Consider the following 17,374-nt stretch of genomic DNA (forward strand, 5'->3'; position numbering starts at 1 on the left):
TTTTAAGAAGTGGTTATAACAAACAGTCCTGATTCCTCTCCTATTAAAGTCAGTAGCAAACATCCCCTCGGCTTCCAGCGAAGCGCCCAGCTGAAGCGTTGCCACCTCGCATGAACTAAGACTCGCCCAATAATGTTTTTTTTCTCTCCTAGCTCCAGCTGATATTTGGTATTAAGAAACTCAGCCTTCACTTAAAAAAGGGGCCAGTGTGAGCGCCGGCGTGCGTGGGAAGCTCTAGACCTCCTCGTCACACAGAAAACCTTGGAAATTTATACTCAAAACTGAAAACACTGAGGAAAAAGTGCCTAATCTGTTCATCTTTGTTATTTCTAAGCTGAGGGCAGAGGTACAAGAGAATTCAAAACAATTCATTGTTTTAAATTGCCCAGGACTGACAATATTGTTACTGGATTTTAGGATTCTTCCGCTCCTTTTGCAGTCGAGCGATAGAAACATGTATTTGGCGCAATTCCCTTAGACACACTTGGAAAATAAAAATCTGTGTTATTTTACTCCAGATGTACAGAACGCAGAAAAATAAACACGAGATAATGGGGCAGCTCTAACGGTTTGGTATTTAAAGGAAGGAAAGACGACCCAGAGCAATGTCTGTGTAATATTTAATGGTAAATCATAGTCTCTAACATCATTATATTATTCTGTTACAGTTTGTTGGGTTTTTTTCACACACTGTAAAATACTCTACAGTAACTCTATTTAAAAAATCCAAATTAAAAAGAGAAACACTCTGTGACAGCAGAAATAACTCGAGGGAACACGGAATTTAAGTTACCAAGTGCTATCTGTCCATCTAACCTCACCATGCACCGCATTTAGCCCTTCGTTTGCAGCGAAACCAGCGATCCGGAGCTGGCAGAGTGCACGTTTCCTAATCGTTCCAGTTTACACCCCAAATTATTGGCAACCCAGAGCAAACTCTGGTCCAACTCCCCGGGTGGGAGGATTGCTCCCGCCTTAAATGGGTCAGAATTTGCTCAATGCCCTAAACCATGAGGATTTAGAGAGCTTCCAACTGGGATAAAAGCGAGCAGCGGGACGGAGAGAGTTGGTCGAGCCCTCAAATCCCTCCGGAAAGCTGCGTATCAGCATCCCAGCCCCTGGGGGCTGTGAATTAAGGCAAATTAAGCAAAAGCAGCAGCACAAACAGCAGCAAAGCCCGAACACCAGACGTGTCCTCCTGGGCTGCTCCCGTGTTGGTTACAGGGTGGAAAGGGAAGACCGTGGGATCCCACCAAACCATCCCGAACCCTGAGGGAGTTCAGAGACCCGTTCCTTGGGCAGCACGGAGAAGGGAGGGATGGGTGGCTGGAGCACAGCATTCCCCACGGAGCAATCTGTCCGCCTACGGCGAAAAGAAAGGGGGCAAAGGCCCGGATCCACTCTATTTACTCTGGCAAAAACTCCTGGCTGCGAACGGTGGGAGTTTTGCCGGAATAAATGAGATTTAGGGCCCAGACAGAGCCGAGCTGGGAGCCCGCGTGCGAGATCTCTTCCTGCAGGCGTGCAGCAGAGGTCCGGGGTACCTTCCTCTTCCTCCCGGGACGTGACCACGCAGGAGGGCTGTGTCACGTCCCTACCCTTCTTATCCGGTAAGGCATTTCTGAGCCCCAGTCCTCGCCCATGTTAAGAAAACAGGGGCGATGCCTGGGCTGTGTCACCGCTGACATCTCGTGCAAAGGCTGAGATTTGCAGGGGAGCGACCGGCGGGAGCCAAACAAAGCGGTTTTGAGGCAGGAGCTGCGGAGACGGGGAGTGAGTTCCCATCTGGACAGAAGTCCGGGCAGCATTCCCGCTGGCTGGGAAAGGCCAAGATTTCATCCGAAGATTTCACTCTGGAAGCCCTACCTCCCCTTTTCCCACCGCCTGTGGGATTTTAGGAGTCGCCGCATGCAGAGGAGGAGGAAGAGGAGGGATTTGCGGGCACATCCTAGGGGTTCCCCTCCCAGACCCACTTACCAGCCCTGCCCTGGTCGAGCCCTCAAATCTCTCCAAAATTTGGGGAGGGGGCGGCTGTGATCAGTCCCTCCAAGGAGAGCCCACAGCGGTGGCTAATTGCTGGGGACCGGCACCTCTTCCCACGCCAGCATTAATTGGCAGCGCTGGCAAAGGAGTTACAGCAAAGGAGCTCTTTAAGCCTCAGTGTTTATGTAAACGTGGCTTTAACTTTAAACCTCTCGGCTTTGTGGCTGCCTTCACATTCACGTTCACTTTTTTTCCCTTGGCTCCCCCTGAATATAGCACTATGATTTCCAGCTTATCCTTTGGGGAATATATACGTATTTCATATATTTAGCTAAATGGGCCATTTTCCATCCCTGTTGACCGTTGATGCGTCACCGCTGATTCACTCACACCAGCGAAAAAACTGACCCAATATAGTTTCTCTCTAGGTATATATTACACAGCACTACGATTCTGTAAAGCGAGCTTCAGGAGGTAGGTAGCAAACTAATCCCAGAAAAAATAAACTTGTGGAAAGGCACGCTGCGCCGAGACAGGGGCTGCACTGTGCCGCCCTTACAGGCAGCATTTCTGTATTTTGCTTCTGGAAAAGCTCCCTTAGGACACGTGAACTGGCATTTTTTGGCTCTCAGCCTCAAGTTTCCACCTTTCCTGGAGGGGACACTTGCTTGAGAGTAGTTTTTGTTAATTGTTACTTACTGCTAGAGTCTAAAGGGTCATTTGATAACTGCCTGAGGCTGCACCTTTTATCGATGCACTCACAGCTGTCCCTACAACAAACCATTTGTCCCTGGGACATATTCACAGCATCTCTTTGTCACTTAAAAAACTCTCTAAGCTGAGGGGTACAGCTCAAGTGTTCCCAGGGTACTTTAAGAGCTGGGAGTTTAATATTAAACCCACCCTAAAATAGTAGGGTCATCAAAAACATGGGGGGAAATTTGGCTGTAAAGCTTCTATAAGCACTTCCCAAGGAACGTGTTTTCTAAAAGGACGTCCTCAAAACTCTTTCCTGCTGCTCTCTTCACCATCTGAGGGCAGGAATGGTGCTGCTCCTTCTCGGCAGGAGGTTTCTCCCCTTTCCCAGCTGGGATTTTTGGCTGGGGTGGGAAACAGCCCCCCCAGCCACAGGGCTCCAACATATGCGGGACCACAGCTTTTCCCAAATATGCCTGGCCACAGACCAGTGTTCAAAATACCCTCCGGCCACAGCGCGAGGGAGGGCAAAGATGCTCGTTTTACGTTTCCAGCACTAATTGGTGGTCAGCCCTGTGGGGAGAGGTCACCACAGCATCAATCCTGCACCCAGCCGGGCTCCTCTGCATCCCCCTCGGACCCCTCTGCATCCCCCCAGCCCTGGAGCACCCTGCTCACCCACGCCAAGGCACAACGGTGACGCGGGCACTGGGGAAAGCGACCGCATCTGCTTTGGGGTTTTCCCGGTCCTTGCCGGGCTTGCTTCTTCCAAGGCACTTCTTCATAAGGAGCGTGCGGAAGGTGGCGATGAGCCGGAGCTTTAAAAAGCAGCAGCGACACAAAGATCGAGATAAGGCACAAAGCGGAGCATCTGTGCAAGTCACCAGGGCAGTGCGAGCACACATTAAGGAGAGGGACCTGGCAGCCCGGCAGCCGGCCAAGACACAGCTTCAAATCTATATGGCACTTCTCCTGAGCAACAGGCTTTACCAAGAAAGGCTGTATCGCCGTCCCTCGTGTCCAGAAAGGGAAACTGAAGGGCAGGGAGCAGCACAGAGACTCGCCCAAGTTGGCTCAGTGGCCCAGCAGCGGAGATGGCACTTGGATCCGGCTCCCGCCTGGCTCCCAGCCCGGGGCTCTGCCTGCCAGCCAGCATCATCCACCCCTGGGCCACCAACAGCACTGAGCGGGGAGGGAGGGCTGCCACAGAGAAATACAACGCTACCGAAGGGAAGTCGTGACGGCGGCAACACACACAGGAGAGACTCCTCTGGGTCTTCCCGTGCTCCCGCTCCCCGGGCAGTTACCTACGCTTTAGCACCGAAACGCAGTCTTTCTTCAGTGGCCCGATCTGCAGGTGGGCATCAACGCTCTCCAGGAAGAAGGCTGGTTTCAGCTTGCACAAGAAAAGAGAGGCGAATTGGTGGTTGATCTTGTTCTGGAAGGGGTCAAGCTGACCCTTGGAAAAATGGGAGACCTTGAGCTGCTGCAGGCAGGTCATCTTGGAGTCCTTGACTCCATAGAAGGTTAGGGCCTTCTCCGAATACTCCAGGAAGACCCCGATTGTGTGGAAAAACGGCTGCTGGATGACGGACTCAAAGCCACCAAACCAGGCCACGTAGTTCTGTCCGTTCCACTGCAGGCAGCAGGACTTCTCGTTCCGCCCCAGGCGCCCACGGTTATAGGACTCCCGGGGGTCAAAGTCCTCAGCGATGACACCAATGCTGACCCAGCCGTCGATGATCTCCACCTCCCAGTAGTAGTTGCCCCGATTCATGAGGTTCACACCCAGCACCTGCTCGCAGTTGATGAACCGGGTCGGGCTCTCAGGGTAGGGGATGGGGCACAGCACCCGCTTGGCCCCTTTGGTGCCAAACAGCTGGATGAACTTGTCAGCCGTGTCACTGTCCAGGTCAATGATGAAGGCAACTGTGTGGGGCAAGAAGGAGATGTGAGGATGAGGAGGAAAATGGGAGGAAATCCCCCCAGCCCTTCCCGCTCTGAGCCTCTGCTCCAGCCTTTGGTGATGAGCACGATCCTTTCTGACTTCTACCATCACTCTATCCCTTTGCTTTTAAATCCTATGGCCAATTTCAGCCGATGAGGATAAGGGGCTGAAAGAGCTGATGCTCCCATAAGCAGGATGGACACAGGTAACTGGGCAGAGCAGAGAGCAGAGGGGCTGCTCGATGAGCTCAACCATGATACCACGCATTGGAGAACGTAGGGAGATCTTGTCTCCTTATGGACATCTCAGTGGGTGACCCCACATCCTCTGTAAGGCTTGGGGGGGACGCGCGGGGTGTTGGAGCCCAAGTCCAGCCCTGCTCCCCCCCAGTCTCAGCCCCTTCTGCCCCACTGTCTCTGCTCAGCCACTGAATTATCCCTCAGCTGCCCCTGAAGCTGCCCCTCATCCATCCCCTGCTCTGCGGCAAACAAGGCAGATGCACAAACTCTGATCTAATTTAACAGAGGATTCAATTCGTTACGGGCTGGAAAGCAGCAGAAATTACACGGTACGTCTGCAGCCCCCCCACGGCAGCTGGTCCGGCAGAACCACAGACAAGGGAAAAAAAATATCACCTAAACAGATTATGTCCGTTGTCAGGAAAGCAAGGAGGCTTCCTCCATAGCTGAGCAATATTTCCTCTGGTGGCGGCAGCGCTCCTGCCAGCCATCGGCTGGGAACCAGCGCCGGCCGGGCATGTGGGAAGGAGCCGGCTGGCCAGGAGAGAGGAAAGGGAAGATGGACCTTAGCAACAACTGTCAAAGCAAAACTGTCCCTCACTTACATTTCAGGAAGTAATCACGGTTCTCCAGGCAGGCGGGATTGTTTGACTTGTCTGGAAATCGGGACTCGGCCAACGCTGCAGAGACAGGGACAGAAGGGTTTGCCAGCAGCAAAGAAACATTTTTGATGCCTCAAATAAAGGTGTTACTGAAGCATCACCCCCCCCACCTGACACCCCTGGTGGTACCCAGCTGCTGCGGCCCCTGAGCCCCAGCCGGCATCCCCTGCACACCTCTGCGGGCTCGGACACGGGAAAGGACAGATGCCACCTTTGCCACCCCAGGGAGATGGGCAGGGGGGGGCAAGGAACTGGCTGCAATTCCCCTGGGCATCCAAGAAAATAAGAGAGAGGAGAAAGCTTGGGCTAAATGAGAGAGCACGGAAGAAAGCTGCCACGGTGGCTTTCTAACCCTGGCAGGTTTGGGAGACCACAGCCTGCCCCGTGAAGAGGATCATCTATGCTGGGAAGAAAGAGTCCCCTTTCACGGGAGGCCACTTTGGCCACTTGCCCCCTCCCACAGGGCCCTGCCTAACTCCCAGGCTGTTTGTTGCCTCTCCAGTCTCTGGTCTCCGTGGAAAAAAATCATAAAACCTCAAAGACGAGGCATAAGCCCAGACAGGGATTGTGCAACGTGCAGCGCAACCGTGCCGGGCAGCTTCCAGGGCTGGTGGGAGAGGGGCCAGTGCTCACAGGAGCCATTGAGCCTGCAGACATCTCCCACCTACGCGGGGAGGATGGAGGGTGACGGGGTGACCTCCGGGCAGAGGAGCTGGGTGAGCACAAACCTTCCTCCATCTCCTGGAAACTCAGCCCATCCATTCCTTTCCCCTGCAAGTGGTCCCACTGGCTTTTGCAGGCAGCGGACAGCACGTCCTTCATGCTGCTCACGGCTTGGGTGCATTTGGTGAAGTTCAGCTCCTTCTGGAAGCTCAGTGCCGGGGAGAAGTTTTCTTCCATGGCTACTTTTAAGGCTTGAAATTCCTGAGCCAAAAAGAGGGGAGTTTCAGGAGGTTTCAAACAAGCCGAAGCTGTCTCTTATTCCACAACCCCACCCTGCCCCAGAGGATTTGGGAGCTGGCAGCTCGCAGGACTTGGCCCAAGGACAGCCTTGCAAAAGGGAGGAGAGAGCTTTCCCGGCCACGCGTTTCTGGCGCCTTCTCTTCACTCCCTTGCAAACCTGGACTCAGACTATTCCCACCTCACATGGAGCAGCATCTCCTCCCAAAAAGATCTCCTCTTGCTGGGCTGGTGGAGGGGGGAGGCGCTGGAGGGGGGCAGTGGGGCAGCTCTCACCCTCTGCCCCCCACACCGAGATACCCAGCCCAGGCAGCACATCAGCTTCTCCTGAGTCACAGCCAGCATGGAGGTGGGGTTGATGGAGGAGAAAGTCTTGGCTGCCCAGTGTCCCCGGGAATGGGGAGGGGAGAGGACTGTGCCAATGGGAATGAGTCTCTGCAGCCCTCGTGTCCCAGGGCTCCTGCCACCCAGCTCCACAGGAAATGGCACAAAACCCCAAAAGACAACATTATCAGCTTCTTCTCCTCGCCCCTTCCCACCCAGGCACCTGGAGGAAGTAGATGGTGTCAGTGCTGGGGACATTCTCCAGGTTTTGCTTGCACTGGGCCAGCTTGGCTCGTCTCTCCTCCTTCCAGCGCAGATCAGCCTCAGCCTCCCCCAGCATGGAGCGCTCCCCATCCTCGATGAAACCAGCCACCTCCTTCTGGAAGGTCGCCAGGACCTCGGAGGCTTCTCCAAAGAGCTTCTCGACTCTCTCCCTCTCCTTCGTGGCAGCACCCTGAGCGCAGGGAGAGAGGGGTGAGGGTCACCTCCTGTAGGCAAGGGTGCAGGAGAGCACCCTTGTCCCCTGCCCAGCACCCAGTTCTGAGCTCTGTGGGGTCCCCCTGACACCTCGTAGCCCCCTTCACCCAAGAACTCAGAGCACTTTACAACCCAGGTGTCCAGGGACCTGGCTGGGCATAGTCTCTTACTGCTCCACCACGTCTCGTGTCTCCAGGTGGTGAAGTGACATGTTTGCACAAGGGCCAAAGGGGACCAAAACCCCTGTGAGCCTGGGTAGAGAAGGCGGAAGAGCCAGCGGATGCCCTACCATGGTTCTTGCCCCATTCCTCCTTTCAGGTTGCAAATGAAAGCAACCAGAGATGCCATGAGAGCTAGCAGAGATGAGAAACAAGGATCCTTGCCAGGGTCACCATCATTTTACGGGGCGCTTGCTCCCCTCTGAGCACCATCTCTACAACCCACACACCCCAGAATCTCATGGCCCCTTCGCCTCCACTCTCTGGCCCAGCAGAGCTGCACTAACGGAGAGAAGCCATCGCAGAGTCACCTTAATGAGCTCCACCATCTTCTTGGCCTGCGCGATGGTGACTGCCAGCTCCTCCAGCTCGTTCTCCACATCGCTTAGGAATTTGGCTTGTTGGGCCTGTGGACACGAAGGACAAACACTGAGCTGTGCTCCCCTATCCCAGCGGCAAGGAGGAGCAGGGGACACACATCCTGCTCTCTGACCATGCCTTTGCTCTCAGGCTTCGGGTGAAGGGTGCAAGGGGAATTGTGAGTTGTTTCTCTCTTCTCCTGCCCTGCAACGTCCAACCTGCGAACATCCCTTCTCACTCGGTTGGAAAACCAAAGGAGCAGCTGGGCTGCAGAGGGTCGTGCCCAGCTCCATGCTCCCCACCCTGCTCCCAGCACAAACCAAGCAAAATAGGAATTTGAAAGCAAAACCATCGGGCAGCGACTGCAGCAGCAAGTGCAGCTCAGCCGTGTGCTCTTAGCGTGTATCCCAAGGCTAGGAAAAATCCGCCTGGGACTGGTGCGGAAACTGAAGGGCAGACCCGGAGCTCTCGGAAATGCGGTGCTGAGTCCCCTGGGGGTTTCTCATTAGGAGCGAAGCAAACCAGCTCAGGAGCACAGGGTGTTGCGTGGCTGCAAAGGAAGCACCGGCCAAACGTGGCGTTTCCTGACACGCTATTGTTAGCGCCAGCCATTGCCCGTCACGAGGACAGGTCCCTTGGGACCCGGGAGGGCATCGCATCCCCCAACCAGGGCAGCTCTCCTCCCTCCTGATGCTCGGCTGCCAGCCCAGTGCACGGCAAGGGGGGGACAGGCGCTTTCCCCATCCATCCTTCCCACCCTGCAGCGCGAGGGTGGGGGCAGAGAGCAGCCACGGAGGCCGTGCAGTGACGTTAAGCAGCGGCTGCGGAGGCCCGACAGCTCCTCGGGGCTGGGATCGCACACGCTTTCTATTTTAAGGCACCTGATGACTAATAACACCAGCAAAAGGGTTTTCCAAGAGCCCACAAGAGAGCGGGAGCTGGCTCGGGGCTGCCACTGTGCTCCCCACCAGAGTGTCCACAGCCCCCAGGCTCTCCCCTGGAAAAAGCAAACCCTTCCAAGGTCTCCGAGTGCCCCATGCAGCCACGGGGATGCCACGACACTGCGAGCCTCCCAGGCTCCCATCTGCCCGCAGCCCACAGAGGCCCCACGCACTCAAGGCAGCAGTGCCCAAGGCAGCAGCACCACATCGGGCTCGGAGCCCCGGATCCCGGGGAGGCTCGTGGGTGCGAATTTGGGAGGTGACTCAGCCGCATCTGGGAATGGGAGTGACGGAAAAAAAAAAAAACCCCGCTGCCAAAAACACCAGGATACAAAGGGCTGATGGAGCGGGAGCGGCGGCTGGGCAGGCTGCCAGCGCGCCGAGAAAAACCGCCTTGACGGAGCTGTGGGAACAAGACGGAGAAGACGGGTGCCCCATGACAGCGGGGGCGGCCACTGCGGGGTGTCCCAGGCGCCCTCGCCCCCAGCCCTACACCCACTGGGACTGTGAGTTCGGCCACACAGCAGGACCAAACCCAGCGGGTTTGACCCTAATGCCTGTCCTGGTCTGCCCATCCTGTCCCCACCCCACAGGGTGCCCTGATGGCACAGCATCCCGCCTCCCCATGCCAGGGGGCCATGCTGACCCTCCCTGGGGGTGTGTTGCTCTCAGGGGTTGCCGCTGCACACCCCCCCAAATCTCCTCCTGTCCGGGGAAGCTGTTGTCAGCCCATTCCAATCCCTCTCCCAGGGGTCTGTTGCCCCCCGTGAGCATCCCCTGCCCCCCCGGGATCTGCTGCCCCAGGATCTATTACCATCCCCACCCCACATAGAGCATCGCCCCCACTGCTACACCTGCAACACCTCCCACATAGGGATTAGGTTCCCCGTGGGAATTAGGTCCCCCGTGGGGATGTGGGTGCAGCATGGACCCCTCCCAGGGGTGCCGCACCTCACCCCACCCAGGATGGCCCACCAGCACCGCACCCCATACGGACACCCCCACGCCAGGGTTAGGTCCCGCGTGGGGACAGGGGTGCAGCATCCTCCCCACCCACCGCATCCCACCAGCGCAGCGCCTGCCGGGACGATCCCCACCTAGGGGACCTCCGCGCACCCCCTACAGCCCCCCAACGCCCCCCCACCACCACCACCACGCACCTCCTTGTGTTCGCGCTCCTTCTCCAGGGGCACCACGTCGTGGGCGCGATGCTCCTGGGCGCGACAGCGGGCGCAGACGCAGGTTTGCTCGGCGCGGCAGAAGCCGTCGAGGGGCTGGAGGTGGCGGGGGCAGAGACCCTCCTCCAGCCGCCGCAGCGGGGCCACCAGGCGGTGGGCGCGGAAGGCGGGGGCCCGGCGGTGGGGCTCCAGGTGGGCTCCGCAGAAAGAAGCCAAGCAAACCAGGCACGACCGCGCCGCCGCCACCCGCGACCCCGCCGGGCAGACGTCGCACAGCACCGGCGCTCCTTCCTCCCCCGCCGCATCCTCCTCCTCGGCTCCCGGTGCCATCGGGGGGGACCGGGGGGTTGGGGATAGAGGGGACGAAGCGGTGGCGGCGGCGGCGGCTGCCAGCAGCGGCAGCACCTCGCAGAGGGCGCGGTTCTTGCGGAGCCGCAAGGCTGCGGGGACGGGCTCCTGGCAGAGCGGGCAGCGGACGGCCCCGCCCGCCCCCCCGATGCCGTCGGGGGGGCCCGGCCGCTGGCGGAGAGCCCCCAGGCAGCCCTGGCAGAAGTTATGCCCGCAGGGTACGGTCACCGGGTCCTTCAGGAGGTCGAGGCAGATGGGGCAACCGAAAGGGCCGTCGGGCAGTCCCGGAGCCGCCAGCGCCAGCCGTAACGCCTCGGCGGAGGACGGCGGGGCGCTCCCGGGCGCGGTCTCCATCCCTGAGCGCCCCGACCAGCCGGTCCCGGCCCCGGCCCCGGTCCCAGCCCCGGCGGGAGGCGGGCGGTCGCCGCGCCCCGCCCGCCCGCTCCGCCTCCCCCGCCCGGAGCTGCCGCCGCGATGGGGATCCGCTCCCCGCAATCGCTGGGGGTCCGCTGCCTCCCGGGGGATCTGACTCCCTCACATCCCCTAGGACCTGGCCCCCAATCACTCGTCCCCCATTGGGGGGCTGTATGTCTCACCCCCGGGATCTGCTCCCCACGCCAGGTATCGTGTCCCCTCCCCAACATCTGCTGCCTTCTCGGAGATTTGTCCCCCCCCCCCCTCCCCCGGGACGATGCCATCCTGCTGAGGATGTATGGCATCCCACCCAGGGTCTGCTACCTCCTAAAGGATCGGCCCCATTGGGATCTGGACCCATCACAGGGGTCCGCTGCCCCCAGGGGTAGCTGCTGCACACCCCCCAAATCTTCTGTCCAGGGAAGCTGTTGCCAGTCCCTTCCAATCCCCCTCCCAGGGGTCGGCTGTCCCCTACAAGCATTCCCTGACCCCGGGATCTGCTGCCCCAGAATCTGCTGGCACCAAACTGTCCCCCAGGAGCTCCTCCCCAGCCGGGGGCCACATGGAGGGTCCTGAGCTCCCCCCAGTACATGGGTGCAAGTACTTCCCTGCCAGCCTTGTGCCCATGGACCCACGTCAGCCATTCCCAGGGCCAAAAAGGGCTACAGCGCCCAGGTCCTGGCTCAGACCCTGTCCCCTCTTCCTCCAGGCCCCTGCAGGAGGAGGCAGACACCAGTCAGGAGTGGGGCTGGGGAGACACCAAAGTGCTTTTAGTCTGAGGATCTGCCTGGTAAACATGGGATCTCCGGACACCTCCTGTGGAGGGTACAGAGACAATTTTTCAGCTTGGATACATTCCCAGGTCCATGCCGGTCCAAGGTCCCACCCAAGGACAGGGCTGGGGGGAGAGGGGAGGTGCGGAGTGAAGGAGGAAGCACAGCAAGACAAAATACATCTGTCCCCAAAGAAGGGGATTGATCCTTTTAAGCCCTTTTCCCCCAAAGGAAACAAGCTGATGCGATTCATTTCCCACAGGTTCATTCGCATGTCTCCACCACCTTTGAACCAGTGCCCAGTTTCGCCCCACTAGTTCTCACCAGTGTCCCAGCAGGGGCGGCAGGAGATGCCAGACCTGTAGTTTCGCCCTTGGAAAAGCTTCAATCAAAGCTTCGGATTTGCTTCTGTGCCAGATCAACCTTGGAGCAGAGCCGTTGGAAACCAGGTTTCCTTATCGCAGCAGCTCTACTGTAAATAAAACACCTTTCATTTCTGCCGCCACATGGTCACTATGTGGGGCTGGTCCCTCCTGCCAGCCCCCACAAAGGGGGCAGGATGGGGCCCTGCAGGGATGGGTGCAGGAGCAGGGGCACCCAGCTCACCCCCCGCCCCCCCAAGTGCCACTTGGTCCCACAGCTCCCACCAGCACCGAGGTCAAACCAGTAGGAAAATAGAGCTTTATTAGGGAAAGTAGCTTTGTACAGAGCAACTGCAGCACAGCACCCTAAAATGTTGCTCTGCCACATCCGAGAGCAGCAAGAGAGGACTGGGAGGGGCTGGGGAAGGAAGACCGACCTGCATGTGGGGCTGGGGGAGCGCAGGGCTTGCTATGCATTACTCCACAGCACCCCATGGATGCAGGACCCCCCTTCCAGGATCCCCCTTACCCCCAATCTTCTCCTGGCCTGGGAGGTTTGGCAGGGATAGAAGCAAGAGGAAAAACCCAATTCTTGCACCCTCACCATCCCCCTCCCTTGCCCCATCTGCAGGAACAGGCACCCGCAGTGTCCCTGCGCAGAGTGAGCACGGGCTTTGTCCCCACGGCGAGGACAGGGCCCTTAGCCCTGCGTCCTTTTCTCTGCCCTAACTTCTGTCACCAGTGTGATACTTGCATATGCAAATCAGAGCAGGTTAATTTGCATGTCAGGCCTTATCAGCTCTTGTTAAAACACTGCACCTCACTCCCGTCTCAGCATTGGGGTCCCACTCGCACTGCGATGGCCCCAACCGCAGCTCGGCTATGGTCCCAGCCCAGGGCTTGCTGGCCCGGCTAACGGAGCAGCGCGGCAGCTCCGGCTCATTCCCAATGGCACAGCATCACCGTTCGCCCCTCGCACAGCCAAAAGACAGGGTAGAGGGGCTCGGTGAAGATATTGTGGAAGGAGTAGATGAGCCGCATCGTCTTCCCCAGGCCATAGAAGGAGAGGAGCCCCTTGCCGTAGTCCAGGCTGACCCCCAGGTTCTTATAGAGCCGCTCCTGGATTTTCTCCTTCTGGCCCTTGTGCCAGGCCAGGTAGCAATCCTCCAGCACCTGCAGCCCCCAGGAGCCCCCGTTCAGCCCAATGTTGAATTTCTGGCCCTGCTGCTGTTCCCAGGGGAGGCTGCGGTAGGTCACCCCCAGGACGACAGAGTGGCTGGAGACTTCCACCTCCCAGTAGTGGTGGCCGTGGCCGTAGCCCTGCGTGCACAGCACCTGCCAGGGCTGGAAGCGGGGTCCCTGCTCCAGCTGCCCGCAGATGGCACCGGGGCTGTGCTTGGCTTTCCGGTTACCTTTCGACAGCTTCAGGTGCTTGTTGGCTGTCTTGGGATCAAAGGTCAGGTTGCGGTGGTCTGGAAAGAGCAATGGCATGGATGGGGTTGAAATGCTTCATCAGACCTTTATGCCCTGGGTGTGCACCCCTCCCAAGAGTGACATGGCTTAAACTGTGTAGGAGTGGCTCCCAAAAGAGAACTCCCAAAAAGCAGTAACGTGTTCGGAGGGGAAGGGGAGCAGGGTGAGGTGAGATATCTGCCCAACCGCCTGCTCAAAGGAACGGAAACAGCCCAGAAATAGCTGGCGAAGCACCGAGACGTGGTGCTTGGTGCAGTCCTCGCACAGCCCAGCTCCCAGCCAGCAAGCAGCGGTGGCTCCGTGGGTGTTTTGAAAGAAATGTGCTTGATTTTAAGAGCAAGAAACTATGAGCATGGGTAGAGAGAGGGGGAGAAAAACGAAAAACCAGGCATTACGTGAGCAAATATGGTACTGCAGGGAGTTACTCTCCTCTGTGTGGGCTGCGTTAACTCCTCCTGCCTCGGGCTGTCGCCAGCCACAAGCACCTCACCTTCCTCCTGCAACAACCCAGCCTGGCCAGCTCTGCTGAGCTCATGCCTGCTGCTCAGAAATAACTTTTTTTTTTTTCCCTATTAATAACCCTGAGAACATTCTCTGGGGCCCGATGGAAGGAATCCTTACCAGGTCCCACAGGCATCCATTGCCTCCCTGGCAAGAGTCACCTGACCAACGTGCCCTAAACATCATCCAACCCTCTTCCCAACAGGGAGGAGATGGGAGAGGGAGCGTTGAGGAAATCTGTGGGCCCAGGGAGGGAAGGGGACATGAAGGACTGTGGCTGGGAATGCTGGGGCCATATCCCTGGAGGGAGAGCAATGGCTGCGGTCAGGGCTCTGGACCAGTGCTGTGCCGTGTGGGGCGGCTCGGGCAGCCCACGGCATCCCCCTGTGGGTGCTCGTTTGCCAGCTGCTGATGCTGCCTGCCTGCCTGTGGGAAAGTGCTGTGTCTAAATATGGGTCCTTGGGAACAGGCACGTCACTCCTGCCCGGGCAAGACGCCCGAGGTGGGTGAAAAAGAGAGGATGGAGATGGGGTGAGATCTGAGGCAAGATCTAGGGCAGCAACTGGCCCAATGCCAGGCACTGGCAGCCCCCCGTTTCCACAGGAAAGTGGTGCCTGGTGCTGCTCACCCCCTAAGAAGCCCTTTCCCAGCCACGCAGTGTCCCCCAACCCGTCCATCTCTTTGCCACATTTAGGGAGAGGAATTGGGAGAGCTGGGGAAAGAGCACCTCTCACCACAGCCACAACCACCCTCCTCCTGGAGAAGAGCTCAGCTTGGTGAACCTCTGCCTGCTGGGGACCCCAGTGGGGTGCTCTTCCCCCACTTCCCCCCAATGTGCTCCTCACCCTTCAGAAGCTCAGTTCGGAGTTGGCACGCGGGGAGAGGGGCCACCACCTTCACTGCTGGCTCCTTAGGCTGTACCGGGCCTGTGGAGGATGGGGACAGGCATTTTGAGTGACGACACCCAAAAACTTGTCCCTACCCAGCTTTGCTGGGAGGAGGAGGAGGAGGAAACCCATCATATCCAAGCCTGGGAGTGGGCACATGCCACAGCTGCTTGATATTGCCAGCAAGGAGGGGCCACAGGGAAGCCACCCAGGTCATCCCACCCCATTGATATAGTAGATGTGTGTCCCCATCCCAACCCCCCGTGCCCAGTAGCCGTGACACCAGCCAGGCTGTGGTTCAGGGTGACTTGGAGCCCTTTGGGGTGGCCTGGCAAGCAGAGGGCTTACCTTGGCCAACAGGGTCAGGGGCTTTGGAGTCCACAGAGCCGGGCAAGTCCTCCAGCAGGAGCCTGGAGACGTCAGTGAGGATCTCAACAATGGGCTTGACTATGTTGGCTGCATTGAACTCCATGGAGACCAGCACCTCTGGGGTGTCCGGAGATGGAAGCAGGGGAAACTCCTGTGGATGGACGCACAGACACCCATGCACTGGCCTGGAGAGGATCAGCAGCTCCAAAACCCATCCACACACACTGCTTCTCCATGGTGGGTGACAGGGGCGTCCCCAAAACATTGGCCGTTAGCTGCGGCTGGCACGTGGGATCGGGACAGTTGCAGTGGGAGCAGAGGGGCTGTGGCACAGGACTTTGTGTTTTGCTGGTGGTGGAAGAGCCTTGATGAGCAGTTTCGGGGTGGCAGATGCTGCCCATGACCCCATGGGCAGCACCGTCCACTGTGATCCAGCATCGCCACCCCAACTTTTCAGTAACCCCCACAAAAGCAGCTCTTCCCCACAGTCCTGTGCCATCATCCCTGAGCTGGGCTGAGGACACGTCCCCACTGGGGAAGGGGTTGACCTCATCTCTGCCCTCACCAAAAGCTCATAGGACTGGCAGCTGGAGGGGATGGTGGTACCTGGAGGAAGGTCCTGTGGTTGGGGCAGGCCAGCAGGCGCTGAGCCCTCTCCCTGTGCTGGGTGAGGAGGTCCAGGTGGTCCTTCAGGAGGCTCCAGTCTTCTTCCACACGTCCCAGCGCTGCCGCCTGCTCTTGCTCGATCCTGGCCACTGTCCGGCACTGGCAATCCTCCAGGGCTTTCTTCAGGAGGGCGAACTTGCTCAGAATCGTGGATTTGAGCTCCTCAGAGGAGTCCTGAGTGGGGAAGAACCGTGAGAGCCAGCATGCTCCCACCTGCACACCCAGCATGGAGGTGGTCACAGCCTTACCTTGATGCTGCGTGTTTGCTCCTCCAGCTTCTGCATCACCTGCTCGATCCTCTCTGATTCCTCCTGGGCTTTTTCCAGGGACTCTTTCAAAAGAGCCTGTGAAGAGAGGCACCAATGTCCCATGGTGCAGCGTGCTGGTGCCCCCAGGAGCCCTCTCAGGGCTGCAGGACAAGGCTTGCAGGGAAGGAGAAGGCTTGGGAAGGGGAGAGGCTGGGACCAGGCTCACTAAGAAGCAAAACCCTCCCTGTGCTGTCTTTCACCCATTTTCAGCTGTTTCCTCTATAACACGAGGTCACAAACACATACGACACTGTTCACCTGGTGCTGCTGGATTTACCCAGCTCTCTGCTGCTCCTGATGGCCCCCTATTTCTTGGGGAGCAGCCAGGCACTGGTGTCATCGCCCTGGCCAGAGCCTGTTCAACTGAGACCGGGCACAGCTCAGCACATGGAGGCACACCACATCCCCACAGCAGGGCATGGGACACCAGAGGCAGATGTCGTGATGTGCCTGAGCTGCCATCGCTCCCCCTGCTCACAGCCCCCCATCCTGCCACCCGTCATCCCCACCTGCTTTTTAGAGCGCTCCTCCTCTAAGAGCACCCGCCGGTGCTGCTGGCACTGCTGGGCGGTACAGATGCAGCAGATGCACCGCCGCTCCTCCTCGCAGTACAGCTCCAGCGGGCGCCCGTGCTGTGGGCACAGCTCGCCCGGGGCCACCTCACACCTCTCTGTGCCCGGGACCCGCGCCTCGCCATCCCTCGCCAGCTCCACCACGCTGCACAGGGTGACGTTCTTCTCCAGGAACGGGCGCTGCTCCAAGCCCCTGCGGCACTGGGGGCACGTGTAGCCCTTCTCGGCCCCGGTGGGCACCTGCTCTTGCTTGTCCCAGTGGTCGCTGATGCAGCTCTTGCAGAAGTTGTGCCCGCAGGGCAAAGTCACGGGCACCTTAAAGAGCTCCAAGCAGATGGAGCACTCCAGCTTCTGCAAGATGGGCGATGCCATCTTGCTTGTGCCAGGGATCGGGCCGACAGGGGGAAAGAAGCCGGGGAAATAGAAACTCAGCTGTGCAGAAGAGGAAGACATGGTGACGCTGAGCACAGAGGCGGGTCAGGGCTCCGAGCCAGGCAGGCTCTTAAAGAGACACCCAGTGGGTGTCCCCTTGGCTTGCTGTGCCACACACTGGGGAGGGTTGGAGCTGCTCCCCTCGGGGACAGGGAGGGCACCGAAGCAGAGCAGGAGGCTCCAGCGACAGCACAGGGAGACACATGACAAGGTTCAGAGCCACGTGTATTTCCGTGAACACCTTCGCACAGGACACCGTATAATCTGATTTCACTCCTCTTTT

The 17,374-nt window shown here is 58.5% G+C and overlaps 2 protein-coding genes across 2 annotated transcripts; both read right to left on the bottom strand.

Moving 5' to 3' along the window:
• Positions 1-607: 607 nt before the first annotated feature.
• Positions 608-10,688, bottom strand: TRIM47 (tripartite motif containing 47). Its single transcript, XM_074160274.1, has 6 exons — positions 9,969-10,688; positions 7,819-7,914; positions 7,036-7,266; positions 6,257-6,452; positions 5,472-5,546; positions 608-4,608 (listed from the first exon to the last, which is right to left on the bottom strand). Exons 1-6 carry the CDS (start codon positions 10,686-10,688, stop codon positions 3,983-3,985), a joined length of 1,944 nt encoding a protein of 647 aa, XP_074016375.1. The 3' UTR covers positions 608-3,982.
• A 1,501-nt stretch (positions 10,689-12,189) lies between these two features.
• Positions 12,190-17,031, bottom strand: TRIM65 (tripartite motif containing 65). The gene is made up of 6 exons (XM_074160299.1): positions 16,597-17,031; positions 16,028-16,123; positions 15,720-15,953; positions 15,093-15,264; positions 14,703-14,783; positions 12,190-13,355 (listed from the first exon to the last, which is right to left on the bottom strand). Exons 1-6 carry the CDS (start codon positions 17,029-17,031, stop codon positions 12,823-12,825), a joined length of 1,551 nt encoding a protein of 516 aa, XP_074016400.1. The 3' UTR covers positions 12,190-12,822.
• Between the last annotated feature and the right edge of the window lie 343 nt (positions 17,032-17,374).

Source organism: Numenius arquata, chromosome 17 (assembly GCF_964106895.1).
Source record: "Numenius arquata chromosome 17, bNumArq3.hap1.1, whole genome shotgun sequence".
Classification (NCBI taxonomy): Eukaryota; Metazoa; Chordata; class Aves; order Charadriiformes; family Scolopacidae; genus Numenius; species Numenius arquata.